The sequence below is a fragment of the Sporobolomyces koalae genome (genome assembly GCF_050403365.1).
Source record: "Sporobolomyces koalae JCM15063 DNA, S_koalae_JCM15063T_v1_ctg27, whole genome shotgun sequence".
Lineage (NCBI taxonomy): Eukaryota > Fungi > Basidiomycota > Microbotryomycetes > Sporidiobolales > Sporidiobolaceae > Sporobolomyces > Sporobolomyces koalae.
The window spans coordinates 112897-131388 of NW_027481744.1; the positions used below are offsets into that span (position 1 = coordinate 112897).

The 18492-nt window shown below is 54.3% G+C and overlaps 5 protein-coding genes across 5 annotated transcripts; 2 read left to right on the top strand and 3 right to left on the bottom strand.

The window, feature by feature from the left end:
* Positions 1 to 406: 406 nt before the first annotated feature.
* Positions 407 to 2618, bottom strand: JCM15063_004878 (uncharacterized protein; the record flags this gene model as incomplete). The annotated part of the gene is made up of 4 exons (XM_076679809.1): positions 407 to 777; positions 849 to 912; positions 981 to 1661; positions 1743 to 2618. The coding sequence occupies 4 exons, from the start codon at positions 2616 to 2618 to the stop codon at positions 407 to 409; spliced, it is 1992 nt and encodes a 663-aa protein (XP_076533080.1).
* A 521-nt stretch (positions 2619 to 3139) lies between these two features.
* On the bottom strand, positions 3140 to 6593 carry JCM15063_004879 (uncharacterized protein; the record flags this gene model as incomplete). The annotated part of the gene is made up of 4 exons (XM_076679810.1): positions 3140 to 3196; positions 3261 to 3350; positions 3419 to 4528; positions 4590 to 6593. The coding sequence occupies 4 exons, from the start codon at positions 6591 to 6593 to the stop codon at positions 3140 to 3142; spliced, it is 3261 nt and encodes a 1086-aa protein (XP_076533081.1).
* A 575-nt stretch (positions 6594 to 7168) lies between these two features.
* On the top strand, positions 7169 to 8802 carry JCM15063_004880 (nucleoside phosphorylase; the record flags this gene model as incomplete). The annotated part of the gene is made up of 6 exons (XM_076679811.1): positions 7169 to 7634; positions 7705 to 7774; positions 7855 to 8126; positions 8219 to 8316; positions 8393 to 8602; positions 8722 to 8802. 6 exons carry the CDS (start codon positions 7169 to 7171, stop codon positions 8800 to 8802), a joined length of 1197 nt encoding a protein of 398 aa, XP_076533082.1.
* Positions 8803 to 8948: 146 nt separating this feature from the next.
* On the bottom strand, positions 8949 to 14350 carry JCM15063_004881 (uncharacterized protein; the record flags this gene model as incomplete). The annotated part of the gene is made up of 8 exons (XM_076679812.1): positions 8949 to 9288; positions 9367 to 9520; positions 9615 to 9995; positions 10081 to 10235; positions 10305 to 10742; positions 10826 to 11514; positions 11605 to 13354; positions 13428 to 14350. The coding sequence occupies 8 exons, from the start codon at positions 14348 to 14350 to the stop codon at positions 8949 to 8951; spliced, it is 4830 nt and encodes a 1609-aa protein (XP_076533083.1).
* Positions 14351 to 14868: 518 nt separating this feature from the next.
* On the top strand, positions 14869 to 18378 carry JCM15063_004882 (uncharacterized protein; the record flags this gene model as incomplete). Its single annotated transcript, XM_076679813.1, has 9 exons — positions 14869 to 15040; positions 15103 to 15245; positions 15318 to 15491; positions 15559 to 16899; positions 16982 to 17228; positions 17316 to 17541; positions 17625 to 17893; positions 17999 to 18256; positions 18332 to 18378. The coding sequence occupies 9 exons, from the start codon at positions 14869 to 14871 to the stop codon at positions 18376 to 18378; spliced, it is 2877 nt and encodes a 958-aa protein (XP_076533084.1).
* Between the last annotated feature and the right edge of the window lie 114 nt (positions 18379 to 18492).

The following is an 18492-nucleotide window of genomic DNA, read 5'->3' on the forward strand; positions in this document are numbered from 1 at the left end:
ACTTCGAACAGTTGATCCCATGTGTCGAAACTCTCAGGACATTCAACAGTCTTCCGAAAGACCGCGAACGTTCCCAACGGGGAATCCGAACAAACAGATAACGTTGGGACGCTTGGATATTTGGTGGTTCTGCCTTTTTTTTTTGGGCTCTCTCTCTTCCAGCATGCCAGTATCTTCAGGTAGACCTTTGGAACCAGGTGTCAAATCGATGAGCTTGGTAGACCGAACTTCTGCTGTGCAGGTATCCAGAGAGGAGGAGACTAATGATCATGTCAACAACAATAAGCTAATAGCCAATCAGAAAAAAATAACGCAAGCCGATGCCCAACTTTGAACGCTCGCTTTCGGGCCTGATAGATCAAACGGTAGCTTTGCGTGAGGTGTCACGCGTGTGAGCATCCGGCCTTCACTTTGCTCCACCCGAGCCTCGTCGCCCCAAAACGCCTGCGTCTCTATTTGCTGAGGTGTTCGAGGTTTTGAGGGTTCCAAACCCAGTCGACAACCCGCCGAACCCGGTCGATAAAGAACTTCCGATTGGAGACCCCGCCAACGACCTCGTTCCGCTTGCCCCATGTTGGCAAGAAATCGCCGTGGTGGACAAGGTCGGCGAAGGGATCGAGACCGGTAAACTCGAAGCGTTCGTATGAAGCGGAGGGATGTTCGTCGTGGTGTTCAAACTGCCGAACCCGGGAGACAGAGACAGGGAAGATGCGGCAGGAGACACTGCGCGACGTTTGAACGCGTGAGAGTACGGTTCGAACCGAGTGTCTTCAATGTCTGGTTACGAACGAACTCGAGATCAGCAAGACTCTTTGCATTCCTCCATGCAAGCACGCCAAAAGACGTACTTTTCCGCTTCCCTGGTCTCGAGGAGAAAGTCGAACTCGGCGTCTGAGGCGTGTTGAAAGGGTTCTAGAAAGCAGCATGCTCCTGAGGAATCAGCCTCGGAAGACCAGATTGATTTCGGAAGAAGCTCTCACCTCGACATCCATTCCACCTCGACTGCTGCCGCTTCCAGGACTTTTCGCCATCGAGAACGAAGGGGTCGAGTAGACTGCCGGAGAAGGATTGAACGCCGTGGTGGTCATCTTGCTCCCTCCGCCACTGCGGATCCCGTTCCACACGATTTGCATCTTTCTCGCTTCTTCGAGAGCGTTGCCCGGTCCATCTTCCGGACCTGTTTCGTACCCTCCGTTCGTGCTCGCTCCGCCCCAATCACTGCCGATCTCGAGGTCGGTCAACACGGCACCTCCATTGTCGGGATCGCCCAAGTTGTCATCTAGATCTCGGTCTTCGTCCGACGACGAAGGTTCCGAGATGGTAGAACCCAGCAAGGCATCGTCGTCTTCAATCGTTTCGGGGAATCGATTCGGAGTCGGACGGCTCGTCGACAAGATCCCGGCTCCTCCCGCGCCTGCACCGCCTGCTGGAAGCGAAGAGTACGCTGTGGTTGGGTCGTTATGAGAGAAGTGATGATGGTGGTGGTGAGAATTCGATCCTCCAGATAAACTAGCAGGGCGTAGTGGAGGAACCGTCGATGCGCCCGACCGCGAAAGTCGATGTAGAGTCGCTTCACTGGCAATCTCGGCGGCGAGATCTCCTCCAGGTGCTGACTCGCTCTTGAGGTCTGACAAAACTCGCAAGTGCGATTTCGGTTTTGGCTGCGAGAACTCTGTCTCGTTAGAATTATGACAAGTGCGAGTTGATGCGCAAAAGGAAGGAAGAAAAGGGACACAACGTACGAGTAGGTTTGGTTTGCGACTGACAGGTCTTCTCACGACTCTCGAAGAATCAAACTCGTTCTCCTGCGCGCTCCCGCTCGTACTCCGACTGAGTCCCATACTGAGCTCCTCGATCTCGTTGTCTTCGTCCTGAATCATCTCGCTCAAAGTTGCTCTGCGCTTGCCCTTGTCCCGGGTCGAAAAGTGAGGGGTCGATCCAGCTCCGACATCCGAAGAGCTGCCCGATCGACTACTACGGGCTTCGCTGTTGGACCCATCTCCATCGACCATGTGTTGGTCATCCTTGAACAGTCTCCGTTGGAACATTGCTGGCGGAGTCTTCTGCCCCGCCTGGAGTGCGCGAGCGACCGTGATGGGTGAAGGAGGAACGTTGCCAAACAGGGTCGGAGGATGTGGAGCTTGGAACGGGTGAATCGAGGCCGATTCGGAAGCAGATCTACTCCGTGCCGATCTCGAAGACATGGTGAAGGCACTCGAGGGCAAAGTCGGATCGAACGAAGCCGACATGGCGACATCTCGGGACAAACTGGTCGACATTTGACTGAATCCATCGTCGTGCTCGTCCTGCCCGTCTTCGGTCATCGCGGCATCGAGACCGAGCATACTCTGTCTTCGAAGTGACCCTGAGGAAGCCGTACCGAACGGGCCAGTGCCCGTGGTGCTCGCAGCGGCAGGGTTCGCTCGACGTTGAAACATGCTCAACGAGGTTTGTTGTTCGAGCGGCATGGCTTCGAGCTGCATTGTGAGATTACTCCGCGGTTGGGCGAGTCCAAACGCGTTCCAGTTGGACGAGAACGTGGTTGCTGGAGTCGACGTAACCGATGCCGAGGGTCCCGCTTCACTCGCTGGTGTGAGCGCCGCTGGTGACGCTTGCATAGAGTTTGGACTCCATGGTGTTGAGCTCATCGACCGTCGCTTCGATCAGTCGAGTTAGGTTGCCGTTTATTGGAATTGTAGATCAAGCGAGCGCTCGGAAGGGGTTCGCTTTGAAGCTGCGAGCGCTCTTTTCTTCTGCCAGATCTTACAGCCAATAAGGTATACGAGTACACTCTCACACCACTGCTAAGCAGTCTGCCACAGACCCATGAGCATGCTCGGACAATCTCTCTACTGCCTGGACCCCCACAAAGCTGTTCGTTCATCCTCCGTCCCATGTCTGAACTGAGGCATGATACAGCTGGACCTGTTCGATCAAGCAAGACTTTGAGAACGTGATGTGCAACAATCAGAAGATTTGATCATCACAGCCGCAGCGAGAAGCCATCGTCGAGAATGCAATGGCATGAAGAAGTGGAGACAGTGGCTACAGAATGCTGGTAGCAAGGAGCGAATGATGATCTATTAAGTACAGGAACGTAAGAGGGACAAGCCCGACCGGCAGAATGCGCGAGAGCAGATCAGCGATGTCGTTTGCGCTGTCCATTGGTCGGATCTTCTTGGTAGAAAGTGATCGACTGCACGGAACGACTTCTCAGTTCCAGCAAAGCCGAGACACAAAGTGAGCAAGGCGGCACTGACCTGTTCATCGAGACAACGAATCAAGAGGGTTCTCGCGACTTTGACGTTGTTGTTGGCCGCGAGCAAGATGAACTCGTCAATGTGAATCGGCTAGAATGGAATCCTCATCTGTCAGTACATTTCTGAAGACTCTGTTGAACGATACAACAGGAACCGACCTCGTAGCGCAAGATTCGACAGTACAGACTTTCGTCATTGACGATCAGTTCTCTCAACCTCTCCCCAACCGTTCTCGTCTCGCCCGCTTCCTGTTCTGCGTCATCGCCCGCGCTCGCATTGTCCGCGTCGATCTCTGCCCTCGTCCTCCTCTTTCTCCGACCTTTCGTTGGTTTCGGCTGAATGTTTTCTCGATTGTTACTTTGTCCATCATTCTTCTTCCTGTTCTTCCTCGTACCCACAACCACCTCTTCCGAGCGAGCTTCTGCATTTTGGTCAGACGAAACAAGCTCTTCCTGCTGCTGCTCTTGCCAAGCTTCGATCTTGTCCTTGTTGACCGCCCTCCACACGTCTTGCAATTGCTGCACGAGGACTGATTTCTCCTTGGAAGCTCGGAACCCATACTTTCCAACTTCTTTCTGTAGGGTCAAGAGCGGCAACGACGAGTAAGTTGGCATCAAAGGTGGATCTCGGTTCGATTTTGACTTTGATTTCGGTTTCGGTTTCGATTTCGTTCGAGTCTTGCTCAGAGCCGGAGAGACTGAAGCAGTGCGAGGTTGACGAGAGACATTACTGGTGCTCCTTCGAGCTGAGGTAGCGATTTGCAATAGCGATTTCGTCGGAGAACTCCTCTCGACAATTCGCATGAGAGGTTCCTCTTCGCTCGATTCTTCGGCTCGACCGCCTTCATATCCTCCGGCCATGACAGCACCTTCCTGGAGTGATACCATCACGTCGTCCGCTTCCTCCTGCCAGACGTCAGGTTCACCTTCAAGCGATTCGCGGGCTGGTCGCTTGGCTCGAGCAGAGTCTCTAGACTCGGTCGCCTTGTTTTGCTGGTCAGGTATCTTTCTCCGTCTTCGTGCTGGGGTTGTCGCGACCGTGGCGTATTCTCTTGAGCTACGAGGAGAGGCGATCCGAGATGTGATCGATGGTCGGGAAAGAGAAGCGATCGAAGATGACGGTGACGATGAAATAGGAGAGGAGATCGTGAGGGACGATAAAGCGGCAGTCGAATTGACAACATCGGTAGCGCGGCGCGGTGAATAAGAGAGGTGTCGAACAAATGTCGGAGTCGGCGGGGACGAGCCAAGGAGGGGAAATTGGGAATCCTGGGACAGGGTCAGTCCCTTCATTTCGAGATCGTTCGAGAGAGATGACCCAAGAACTCACGACGTTACGTTCGAGGGATCTTTCGTCTTGTCCGACGTTTGCTTGCCACAACGATTTCTTCCGGACCAGCTCGTCTCGTTCTTCGTCGCTAGTCAACGCACATTCGGCTTCGAACGCTGGCGATGTCGATCGATGTGGACCAGGAGCAGCAATTGACAGCGGCTGCACAATGTGAACCGTTCCGTCTTGCTCGAACCGTTTCGCAAGCGCTGAATCCTCAAAAGGTTGGGTCGCGGGGAGATCCAGTTCGTATTCCTCGTCCGCTTCATCGTTGTCGTGAATCGGATCTCTGTGCAACCCTGAAAAGTCGCTCGAAACTGGTGCCTGTGTGAGACCTGTTCCGGTCGCGAGTTCGAGTAGAGCTTTCGCCCTCTTGGCCACTTGATCTCGATCATGTCTTGTTTCCGGTCTCAGTCTGCCTGTCGGTCTCGGCAGACCTTCTTTCTCCTCCTCCTCCTCACGTTCTCGCATCTCCGACTCGTTACTCTCTCGAGCGGCCTTGAGTTCGTACCTGATCTCCTTGGCAATCCTAACCAGTTTGTCCTCGATCCCTCCCTTTTTGACTTTCTTCCTCTGTTCGTCGATATCTTCCTGTACACTCTTGAGATCATGTTCACTCATACCGAGAGATTCATCAATCCCGATGACCGTGACCTCTCTACCTGTTATTCCTTCTCCCTTGCCGATCGCTCGATCGAACAGACTCTTGCCCAAATCTCGTTCGAGTCGATCCTGTTCGACTTGAGCGGCAAGCAACAAGATCTGTTGGTTGACGAGATGCGCTACCGTCGTCGCACTGTAATCGTGTTGTCTCGAACACGTCCGGAGGTGATTCATGCGCGTTGCGAGCGGTTTGTTCCCCCACGATAGGAAAGGATCAAGTTCTGCGTCGGTCGAGGCTGCGAGAGTGGCCGCGAATGCGCACAACGGACAATGCGAGAGACATTTGATGCGATCTTCAGAAGGGAGTACGATCGGGACCGGAGCGTCAAACAAGGTCCTGGACGAGCTGGTAGCGGATATTGCTGGAGCAGTTGCACGCTTTGTGAACAAGGCTGTCGATGGGAGAGGTGTATGTTTGCGGCTTGAAGGAGAAGGTTGGAACGCCGTCGACATAGAGTCTTCAGGCCGAGCAGAGATAATTTCGACCTTGTCATCGTCATTGGATCCGATCGAGTCTCGTCGAGAAACGTCGTCGCCTCCTTTGCGCCTTTTGGCAGTGCTCGTCGAACGTCTCTTTCGCATCGTGCCGACTTTCGCTTCCGCCTTTTCCCATGGTTTGGGTTTCCTTCTGATCCCGCTGGCTGTCGGTTCTATCGGTTCATCTTGGAAAGCTTTTCCTTTCCCCTTCGTTCTGCGTTTCGAAATCGCTTCGACATCACGCTCGAGCAATAGATCGGGACACTCGAGCTCGTCGTGGTCGGTCCGCGCATGTTTCCCTTCCAGGAGATCGTGCGCCGCCTCGAGAATCTCGATCGAAGACGTGGAACCCGACGCTTGCAGAGTCCGCGCGCTTCGATCGCGGGAGCTCTTGCGCACAGAATCTGACGGGCGATCTCCAGAGGTGGATACGACCGGTGAAAATTGCAAGAGATCGAGAGCCGAAGTGGATGCGATCGGATTCAACTGACTAGCGGCTGTCGATGACGAGACCGAGGTGCAAGAGAATGGCGATCGAGATGGGGACCAGTCGGGAGGTGCAGGAGGAGGCGATACGGTCCTTCTTCTACGCTTCGGCGGCGAGTCAGTTGACGAAAAGTATTTGGATCTGGTCGTGGTCGGGGGCGGCGGCGTGCCTGATTCCGATGCAGAATCAAGAACGAGAACTTCTCGACTCTGTCGTGTTTGACTAGCGGCACTGCTTAACTCTGGTCTCTCGTCTGAGGTCCTGCGCAGGTGGTTGCGAACTGAGCCTGGAGAGTCGAAACGAGCAGGACGCTCTCGTCGCTCTAGGCTGACACGCTCCGGCTCCGAGTCGTACACGATATCAGATCCAGAATCCATCGTGAGCGCACGGCGGGCCTCGTACGGTGCGAAACCTGCAGTAGAAGAGCGGACTTGAGCGATACGAAGGGTTGGCCACAAAGGCGAAAACGAGCGGCTACGCACGCGCAGGTGAGCTGTGCCTGCACAGGCACGCGAGCACGCTTGGGGCAAGCGCCCTACCGCTCGAGGGAAAGAAGCCGGAGGCGAGTATAGTTTCGATGGCGATGAACCGCACTTGACGAAACGGGACGTCGCGTCTCTGGTCAATAGATTCGTCCTCACGCGTTGATGCGGACCCTGTCCGCCGGGACCTCGAGCGGATCGATGTGGTGGCGAAGAGAGTTACGGCGCGCCGCGCGATGTCAAAAAGTCGCATGTTTATTCTCTCGCGCTCTGTGCTATTTACGCGAGAGGAGCCCTAGTGCCCTGAGTATGTAGTACGGTATACTACAACGCTTATCTAGCGCTATACTATTTTCACTTTTGGACAGCGGGTCAGCCGTCGCACGGCCGCGCCCATGCACCACATGTGCGCAGTGCTCGTTCGCTTCTCCCTCTCATCTCCCTAGACGCCTTAGCACCTTGCGCCCGCAATGCTTGAGAAGATCTCCAACGCCAACTTTGTACGTGTCATCTGTCGTGTTCACGCGAACCACGTTGGCTCGACACAGCCTCTTCGGTATCTGATGCTCCCTCCCTCGCACTCGCTGTGCCCTGGACTGGCATCGATCGAGGTCTCTTCCCCTTGCCGGTACTCTACATCTGCCGATTCGGATCAGTCGATCCCGCAGTCACGAGCGCTCATGCTGCACGTGACTGACCTCCTTGCTCTCGCTGAACAGCCTCTCGATGCCGAGGGACGAACCTACCACGTCTCGACCGCACCTGGACAAACTGCGAATCGTATTCTGACGGTCGGCGATCCCGCACGTTTGCACCGCGTGTCGAAACACCTCGACGAATGGCCCGAACCGTTCGAGCGCGTCAGTCAGCGGGGCTACACTACCGTCACTGGTCGGTACAAGGGCGTACCTGTCACGCTCATCGCAATCGGAATGGGTCAGTCCTCCATTGATTGACCGAATTATGGGGCTCGAGCTGAAACCAATCATGCTGCCGCAACAACCAGGCGTCGCCATGACCGATTTCTTTGTCCGAGAAGTGAGAGCCGTCGTTCAAGGCGAGATTGCCATTGTCCGGTACGTCTTTCTGAACTAGCCTCGCGGGATGGAGCTGCCGGGGAACTCTTGCTCAACTCGCTCGTTTGGGCAATTCAAAGATTCGGTTCGTGTGGATCTCTCGACCCTTCCCTCAAAGTCGGCTCTCTCGGAGTCCCAGAACGAGCCGTCACGATTTCAACCAATTACAACTACTTTCACCCGACGACCGACACCTCGAATCGCGGCGAACCGTACTTCATCTCGAACCCGATCAACGCCGATCAGGGTCTCCAGCGACACTTGTTCGAAACGCTCACCACGGCAGAGGGAGTCGTCGACGAACAAACTCGAGTCAAAAGCCTCAACCTGCACGCTTCGGCAGACTGTTTCTGTCAGCCTCTTTTCTTTGCGCCTTCTTTATCTTTTTCCTTTTTTTTCTCATCTGATCTTGTCTGAATCGTTTCTGCTTGCCCGGCTGCACAGATTCTTCCCAGGGTCGAATCGATTCAAACTTTCAAGACGACAATGACAACTTGATCTCGACCCTGCTCGAACGGAACCCTGAATGTTCATCCCTCGAGGTACTTTCCCTTCCTTCCTTACTTCTTTACATTTTCGGGCTAGTCTGATCCATAACACCAACGTTTCGTGACACAGATGGAAACCGCTCACCTCCTCCACTTGGCTTCGATCGCTTCTCCAAACGTCCCGATTCGCGCCGCAGCGGTCCACATGGTGTTCGCGGGGAGGTCACTCGAGAAAGGTGGACAAGGAGATTTCATCGACCCTCAAACGGTCGCTCAACTGGAGCCCAAAGTTGGGAAAGCGTGTCTAGACGCATTGGTCTCTTGGGAAATTCCGAAAGAGGTCAGTCAGCTTTTTTCTCCCCTTTCTTTGGAAAAAACGGGTATTATACAGGATTTTCTTTTATTGAACCTGTGAATGCTCATGATTGTGATTGTTGTCGCTTGGTGTTTGGGAAACAGAAATTGCATCCGGAACAAGGCAGTGTTTGGGACCTCTCGAAACAGAACCCGACTTTGCACAAAACGCCCCGATTGGTTTGATTCAAGACAAATGATGATAGTAGTACTTAGCGATGCAGATCCAAAACGGATGTCTATAGATCCCCAAGAGAGAGCGACAACAAAGAAGAGCACAAAACAAAAATGGATACAAAAGCGTGCCGATGACTGATTGATCGTATGTGTGTTCAGAATGCAAATACGTTCTTGAGTTGATCTCTAAACTTGTTCGCGTACAACGGAATCTCTGACAAGGTTGGGAACACGGGTTTGTCGTCCGAAATGGGTTCGATCCTCGATTTGCCTTTGCCATCCCCTTCGACCAAGATGGGATCGTCTTCCTGCACATCTCCCGCGAACCTGCGACACGAACGTTCGAGTTCATGGTACCGTTTCTCGTGGTGGTACGCGGTCAGCTCTTCGAGTTCGTCAAGGAGGTACGCTTTCTCGTCTTGTTCGTGTGGAGGGACCAAGTCATCGACGTTGACCGGTTCGGCCAACCCTCTTCGAAGGAATACCGAAGCAGTCCTAAAGCCCATGGTTTATCAACTCGTGAGCTCCTGCCCAAGTGGTCGGGAAGAGGAAAAATCTGAGAGAAAAGCTTACCACAACCACTGCAGGAATTCTTCGACGATCGTTTCTTTGCGATGAACCGCTCGAACGAACGTGTACAGAGACTGGTCGTGTCGACTGAGCAACCGAGCGAGAACTCGGATACTCTTTTGTGGCTCTTGGATTCGAGATCTTAACGCTTCGACAACTGACCACAGAGAATGGAGTGGAAGAGCAAGTTAGTTGGAATGGGCAGAGAAAGGAAACCGGTTCGACAAAAGAAGCGATTGAGGTGTGCTTACTGATGATGAGCTGATTCATGAAAGTTTGAAGTTCCGAAAGCAGTTGGGCAGCATTCCCGATTCGATACGTTCGTTTGAGGAGCGCAATGAACGGTTGTGCAACGACTTCGATCGCGGCGGCAAATTCCTCGTTCGCGAGCATCTCTCTCATCATCGCTGCATCCCGATCTTGGGAAGCGAGTCGCAAATAAGTCTGAAGTTCGAGCACGAGTCGCACGTCGGGGTCTTGCACTTGAGCTTTCACGAGTGGCGATGGATCGGTTTTGGCAAATTTGCGGTACGCGACTTGAGCTTTCCGGATCCGTGTCAGGAGGTACGCTGGCAGTCGAGGCTCGTCGGCACCTCGCACGATACACAAGACGAGCTCGATATCGTTCTCTTCTGAACGCGCCAATCCTCGAGAGTAGAGTCAGGACTGGTTTGGGACCGGAACCGATACAGGTCGCGCTCAAGGGAAATAACGTACCTGCGTATCGACGAATGATGTTCTTCTTCTCGCGCGAGTCGCGGACAAACTGTTCGAGCTTCTGACACATGATGTTGCTCCCGATCTTGGCGCGCGTTCTGTCCATAGCGGCTGCGAGGCGGGCGGGATCGTCATCGAGACAAGTCGCGAGAATCCTGTCGGACCCAGAGTCTATGGTGAGATCGCAGAAACATCATGAGGCAAGGTTCGAGGGAGAAACGTACTTTTGTAACAGACTCTTGCCGCCGAAAGGTCTCGAAACGAGAATGTCCTGCAACGCTCGCGCCATGAGAGTAGAACCCCCTAATCGCAGGGCTTGCCGAACGAGAAAGTAAGGGAATGCGGCATGCATCGATTTGACTTTGGCGAATGTCGCTCCCGAATTCGTTCCCGCCACGAGCGTTTCGTAAAGCGTCTGCGCAAATTCGAATCGAAGCGTCTCTAGCACTTTTTGGTACTTGAGGGGTAGTTTCGAGATTGCCGGAACCTCACGCAGCGTCGAGCTCAACTCTGAGAGTCCGTCGTGGTGAATGATCTCCTCTTCGACAATGTTCCAGTAGTTGCGCAAGGTGCGAACTTTTTCGATTGAAGATTGTGCCGCAGCTAGTCGAGCGGAACGTCGTGCTTCATCAATGAGTTCTCGCTTTGCGATATCGATCACGCTGAAACCGTGTCACGGCAAGATATCAGATACCGGGATGGTCGTGAAGAAGGGAGACCAGGCGAAAATTAGGGGATCACGCACTCTGAATCTTTCGGTACTTCGGAACCACTGAGGAGGAATTTGGCGAGATCGAGGTTGTGCCCAACCGTGCGAACCGCGAGCACGTCCCTCAACCAAGACCTCAAAGCCCTTCTGCGTTTGTCATGTGGAGGCATCTTCTTGCCAATCTCGATCGGGAGTTGAACCTTTGAACCAAAACTCGTCGCTCCGAAACTTCGGTAACTGCCAAAAGCGGATCCAGCACGACGAGTCGATGCTTGAGAGAACGTCGCTGACCGCACTCGGCGAGCTCGAGCTGCCTTGTCTTCACTACCGGAACCCAGCGATTGCGCTCGAAGGCTGCGCGCAAAATTCGAACTCGACATGACGCTTTGACTTCGGACCGGAGGCGGTCGGTCCGGATTGTGCGGGTCGGCCGCAGCGACTTGCATTCCGGACAAGAATCTCGAACGTTCAGGGGCACCTGCGGTCGACGCGAGCGAAGGAGTGCTGTGCATGCCCGTGCCGAGAGTCGGAGTACTTCCGATCGCCGGTAGGGAAGGTCGTGGGCGAATGACGACGTCGTTTTTGGGATCCCCGGCAGGGATACGACGAATATGAGCGTTTGGGAACGACTTGTCGAGTGTGCGCCAGAACTTGATGAACTGTGATTCACTGCGCAGGACAAATTCGTCGAGCCTCGCTGGTCTTCGAACTCGGATAATGTAGTTCTAGCAGAGAGAGCGTGCGCGTACTGATGAGCTCGAATGGTACTCAAGTATGGAGGTACCACCCTCGAACGCTTGGAACTTTCGACTCACGACCGTAAAGATGGTTCTCCGAACTCCGACAATATCGGCTTCGAACCCTCCCCATTTCAATTGCTCAAAATCCAGGGTCTGATCGAACATGACGTCTTCCTGAAACGGCCACTCAACCCCACTTTTCTGCAGGATGACCGGTTGTCCACTAGGCATTGCCGACGAATGAAGGTAGTCCGATCCTCCTTCGGTCGTCGATTCTTGAGGTTGGGGCCACATGAGTGAAGTCGGGATCGCCATGTGCGCGACGTATTCTTCTTCTCGATGGGGAGGATTCGTGACCGCTTGAACTGGGACTTGGCGACTGGACGGAGCGGCACCAGAATGAGGTACAGAATCGGAAGTCTTGTTACGGGAACGCTTGTTGCGCAAGAGACCCGCGAGTCCAAACTTGCTCGAACGTTTCTCTTGCACCGGAGTAGAAGCCGGGCTTATAGTCGTGGACGAGTTCGGAAAGATCGGAGTCGCGACAGGCGCGGAAGGGGTAGCGGGTGTCGGTGCAGTTCGCGTCGATGCTTCTGGCGTCGAACTTCCTCCCGAAGCAACCGCAACAGGTTCTTCTGCTGTACTGTCCTCAACCGTGTACCCCTCGACAGGCTCCGGCTCTTCTGGTTTGCCGATAGTTTTTTCCCCCTCACTCTTTTGTTTCTGCATTCCGACACTCGCAGCGAGTTTCGTGGGATCCTGAACTACTCGAGCCGTCAATTCTTCGACTTCGTTGTCTCGATCGACGACTTCGTAATCGCTCTCCCCTTCTTCAGTCGTGTTGGCATCTCGTGCCGAAACGAAACTCGCGCCGTCTTCGAGTCCTGATGTGAACCCGATCGATTCGGTATCGGTTCGTCTCGCATTGCGGGAAGTGATTGAATTGTGTCGATAAGGACCTGGTCGTTCTGGTTCTGGCGCCAATTCGTGCGACGGGGACGACGACGACAAGGTGACAGGTGCAAAGGTGCTTTCAGAATTGACGATCGGAGATTCGGGTTCTTGCGCAGTTGTACGAGGGAATGGAGCGATCGTTGCCGAATCTGGTCGATTCGGAAAGACGTGCGGGATTGGAGGCGCGAGGCTGATCGCATTCGAGAGACGCTTCCAACTCGCCGAAGACGACATACCGTTACTCTGCGTTTCTTCAGCTTCTCGAGTGGCAGTGGTCGGAAGCGCAGCGCCGAGAACAGGGGGAGCAGAAGTCGCTTGAATATCCGTGATCACGGGCGCAGGTGCAGACCCGTTGAAGAACCGCGAGAACGAGAAGCGTTTACTGGCAGAAGAAGTTCTCGCGTGGGTGGTACCGTTTGATCTCGTGGCAGTTTCGATCGGAGGGGTTACTTCGGGAGGAGGAACTGTCGCTTGGAAATTGTAACGACCTGTAGTCGAAGCGGTGCCCTGTCGGTCCATCGCTGGAGCCGGAGTCGCTTCGGTATCAGAGGTGAACTCGGGGGTCTCGCTCGTCGATGAGTGAGTCGGTCCCGCACTGAGCTTGAGCCCGGCTGCAACGAAGCGCTCGAGCGCATTCCGCAGCGGCGAGTCGTGCAAGGTGGGTATCCCGCTTGCACCACTGCGATCGACAGGTTGTGAGAAATCTGCAGCATGTACCGAGCGGATGATTGGGTACAGTCCCTCGGTCCAGAACGTAGGAACTCCACTCGGGGTGTGAACATCGCGCACTAGCGGGAGAGTGAGAAGAAAATGCTTGAGGAGGTAGCGCAGGATGGGAAGTTCAGTCGGAGGGATCGAATCTTCGTAAACCCTGCTCAATACCCGAGTTTGTGAGCATGGATACTACTGCTCACTCTGAGAAGAGGAGAGGGTAGATGGCTCACGGGTAGCCATTCGCGAGCAGATCCTCTCGCGTATCGAGATGTTGCAACTTCCATAGCAGGCTCTGCTCGTGCTTGATCTCTTGCCCGACGAGGGCCCTGACAAAATACCACGCTTCCTCGCGCGAGAATTGTTGGTCTGCGCGCATGTCTGAGTGTCCGTTCTGTCCAGTCGACATGACCGTGTTGCGCCTCGACTCTACCGGAGATTCGACGACAGTCGAGGTGCGTTTGGCTGCAGGTTCAGCTTCGAGTCGTTTCTGTTCCTGGAGGAGCGCGAGTCGCTTGTTGCGCGTGCGTGGAGTTTCGTCGATCGGACGTTCCTCGCGGTCTTGCTCCTCGAGCAAGAGATAGTCCATCGCGGTGGTGGTGCGCGGCATGGTCGATCGGCGTCGCGTACTCGACTCGAGTCCACTCGAATCGAGCGAGCTCGTGCGTCGATGGGAGCGACTGTGTCGGTTCGACTTGGGAGTACGCGCAGGTTTCACGGCAGGTTCAGTTTCCGCGTCTGCGTCGACATCGTCGTCGGATTCGTCCTGAGGATCGGGACGAGCGTAGGGCAAGAGGGTCGAAGCGGCAGAATTGCGGATCGATACATCGACTGGAGTCGATTGGCTCCTGCGGCGAACCGGCACGGGAGGGAACAAGGTCGAGCTGAACCGAGACCCTTCGTCTTCGCTCTCGGGGCGAACTGGTGGAACCGACGGGGGCAACTGCGGCGGGGCGGGGAACAGGATCGATCCTCCTCCTCCTCCTGCAGTACTCGAAGCGGTCGAGAGGCGGTTCTGCACGCCCCGTTGGACCTCGTCGGAGAACGAGGGCCCGTTCCGTGGCAGGTCAGGCAGGACTGAGGGTCGGTTCGGACTCTTTGTCGGGCGTGGACGGCGAGGCGAAGAGCGCGCAGTCGGAGGGAACAAGGTCGACATGGAGCCCACTGCCGGATGCACGCGCTGTCGAGGGCAGCAACGGGCCTTTCGAGGACAAGACACGAGCAGAGGCAGGGATGCAGCAGGTCTAATTAGTGATGTATGCTGATTGCAACCGATCAACAATCGGCCTAATAGCCGGCGACACTCGTTCATCAAGAGCAGGCCTCGTTTGACTTGGTAGCACACCTCACCCTAGTGGTGATACAAGACGCGTCGACGCGAGAACGAGAAATGTGGCCGGGAACACGTCACGGCTAAAGTCGCCGTCTGTAGATTCATCCGCCGATCCTCTTTAGCACCGCCTTGTCACGCTACCCCGTACACTTGGCTGCATAGATAGCCCACTGCTAGCCTCGGACCTCCCGAAACACCCTGCTCCGTCACGAGCGGGCCACGAATCAGTAGCTAGTGCGCCCCGCGCTCTAAATCTCCCGCTGCGCTCAACCCTCGGCTCTCGCCCCGCTTCACCCGTACCCCATCGACTGTTCAGCAAGTGACAGCCTTCACTCCTGAAGATGGAGTCGCAGAGTCACTCGTCGTTCTCGACAAAGTCCTCCCCGCTTCCGAACTCTCAATCGTCGGCTTCATCGCGCGGACATGTGATCGTCATGGAAGGCTACTTGCTCAAGAAGAAGCGCAAAAAGATGCAGGGCATGGCCCGCAGGTACTTTCGACTCGATCACCACGGTACGTCCTTGGTTCCAGGTCGACACTTCGTCTGTCCCGCTCACTCTCACGTGACGTTTCAGGCGCACTGTCGTACTCGTTTGCACCCGACTCGCCCGTGCGCGACTCGCTCTCGGTTCCCATCTCGTACATCTCGGCCCGCAGGAAATCCCGCTCGCTCGATATCGACGGCGGCAACACCGTCTACCACTGCAAGGCGCTCTCGGTAAGCTACTTCTGCATTGTTGCCGAACCTACGTGCACGCTCCCGTCATTCATTTTTTTTTTTCTGTCGTAGGTTGAAGATTTCGAAAAGTGGGCCGCCGCGCTTCAGCGGTTCACGAAGAAATCAAACGAGGGTCCAGGCACCCCGCTCGCTGCCGTCACTGGAATCGCACTGTCGCCAGTATCGGAAGATCCACCCGTGTACAATGTACAAGTCGCGCTCGAAAAAGCCGAATCGATGAACGAGGTGCGGACCCTGTCTTTTTCGAACAGCTCCCGCTGGCAGATTCTGATTGTGGCATGGTTCGATTTAGCCTCTCCAAGAACTGCAGCTGATCTTGCAAGAGCTGCGATCGAGTACTGCTTCACCCCATTTCTCGCCGAATCTCTCGACTTCACCGAATTCGAATTCGTACCTCTCTCCCGACAGTCGCTCAAGCAGTCGGATCGTCGAGTCTACCAGTTCGTCGGGCTCGAGTGGAGGAGGGGGTACTTTGTTCCGCTTCCTCGGCAAACGTTCCAACTCGCAATCCGGCACGTCCATTTCGACCGCGGCCAGCACCCTCTCCGTCAACCCTCCATCACCGAACGCTGCGACCGGCAGCACAAGTCCAACGATTCCGACGCCTCGATCTTCGAGTTTCGCGTCTGCAAGGAAACCTTCATTCTCGCACACCCCAGCTCGCTCGCCTTCTTCCGGGATCGAGAACTCGTCTTCTTCGTCGTCACCGAACTCGACAGCAACTCCAACTTCTCCTTCAGGCGAGAACGAATCCTTTTTCGATGCCGTTTCGGCTCCTCCGAACAACCCGGTACTCCTTCAACGGTTCTCGACCACTCTCGAACAGTTACGATCGACTCAGGTCTCCCTCATCGAATCCCTCAAGAACCTCGATGCTCAACCTCGATTCAACTCGCCTCTCCATTCCCCTGCCGTCGGGTTCAACCCCGCGTTCTCGTTTGGAGGTCATCCACGTTCACCTGGATCGACCTGGTCGTCATCTGGAACGCCTGGATCTGGAGTCGCATCTCCTGCGACTTCAACGCATTACGCTTCGAGATCTACTCAAGGGTTTTACCCGACCCATACGAGGGGAACTCCCAGTCGAGCGAGTTCGAGAGCTAGTTTCTCGAGTTTCTTTTCGGCCGACGAAGGGGATGGACCTTGGGACGACGCGGCGAGTTCGATCGTCGAAGGAGAGTTTGTACTCGATGATGGGGACGAAGATGATGAAGATGAAGATGACGATGAAGAAGATCGAGACGAGGAAGAACGAGAACAAGGTCGAGAATCGAGGAATGAGGACGAAGAGGATCGAGAGAAACGTACTGCGGCCCCAGCTTCTCTTGAACGAGATGACAGTGGCGGTCAATCAAAGAAAACGCCGAACGTGGTGAGTAGGAGGAGACGAAGCACGATCGCCGAAGTCGACGAGGAAGACGCAGAGTTTGATCAAGGAGAAGAAACGGACGAGGAAGTTCTCGCCGAGGAAGAAAAGAAACGACAGCAACAACAAGCTCGAACCGGTAGGAACCGAAGTCAAACCACGACGAGTTCAAACTATGCGCTCAAAGTGCAGCGTAGGAAGAGTCTGCCAGCTCAGAGTGGTGCCGAGGAAGGACTGCTTGGATTGGCGAAACAAGTCATTGGCAAAGTGAGTTTTCAATTCGTCTTTCTTTTCTTGCTGCTGGAGCAGGATGCATCTCATCTCGTAAATACCTCTTCGTTTTCTGTAGGATCTCTCCAACATCTCTCTCCCGGTCACGACGAACGAACCCATCTCGGCGTTGCAACGAATTGCTGAAGAACTCGAGTACACTGAATTGCTCGACCGTGCAGTCGCCGCGACAGATCCTCTCGAACGCTTGACCCTCATAACCGTGTTTGCCATCTCGACGTACGGAGGAAACAAATTCCGAGTGACGAGGAAACCGTTCAACCCTTTGCTGGGAGAAACGTTCGAGTGGATTCGACCTGACAAAGGTCAGTCTGTTTCTCTTTCTTCGAGGAACCGATCTCGTAGACAGAGCCGTTACTGACGATTGGTTTTGATTCTTCGATCCACTGCAGGGTTCAAATTCATTGGCGAAAAAGTTTCACATCAACCTCTCGTCCTCGCGTTCCACGCAGATTCAAAACTCGACACGAACGACCGAGGTTGGCAAGTCGATGGTGATTTGGCCACTTCGACTACGATCTGGGGTCGATCGATGGAGATTCTCGTCAAAGGTCATCACTCGATCTCGCTCACACCTCATCAAGAACAATACACGATTCGAAGACCTTCTTCATTCGTGTGAGTACCCACCGCTTTTCTTCTTCCTATAGGCTGGATTCCGAAAGATCCTGAGTATATTCTGATCGCTTTCTCGAAAACAGGCGCAACCTGCTACTTGGAACTCCGTACCTCGAAGTCGCAGGAGATTTGATCATCACGTGTCCCACGACCGGTTCGAAATCGATCGTCTCGTTCAAAGAAGGGTCTTCGTGGGGAGGAGCTAGCTCTCGCAACAAGGTCCAGGGCAAAGTACTCGATCCGAATGGCAAACTCGTTCACGAACTCGTGGGCAAGTGGGACGAGAGTGTCGATCGCAAAGTGGGCAAAGACCAGTTTGAACGGTTGTGGCAGATCAAAGATTTCCCTTCTAGTGAGTTCTTCTTTTCCCCTCGACTTGCCTGTTTGGCCAAGACAATACCCTTTTTGGGGTTCAAAGACTGACGAGAACTAAATTGGGGAATGTCGGGGTTTTTAGATCCGAGAAGGTATTATGGATTCTCGTACTTTGCACTCGAACTCAACGAAACGACCCAACTCGATTCGTTACATGCTCCAACCGATTCTCGATTGAGACCTGACCAACTTGCACTCGAACGAGGAGACTTGGATCAAGCCGAGAAACTCAAGAAACAAGTGGAAGAGAAACAACGAGAGAAACGCAAGAACGGACAATCGACGATGCCGATGTGGTTCAAGGAACAAGGAGAAACTTGGACGTACGAGGGCAAATATTGTGAGTTCTCTTTGATGTCTTCGAAGTCGTTGTGAAGAATATCCGGCTCACGAACCCGCTCGCTACTTGTGCCAGTCGACACACGAGAGAAAGAGGCTTTCGAAGATCCCGACATTTTCTAAGTTTGTACATACTGCTCCTACGATACCAGGCAGAGTAGCTTGACAATGTATGACAATAGCATGGAAACAACAGATATAGTTTGTATCGATTAAAGACAGAGGAGAGTTGTAGCA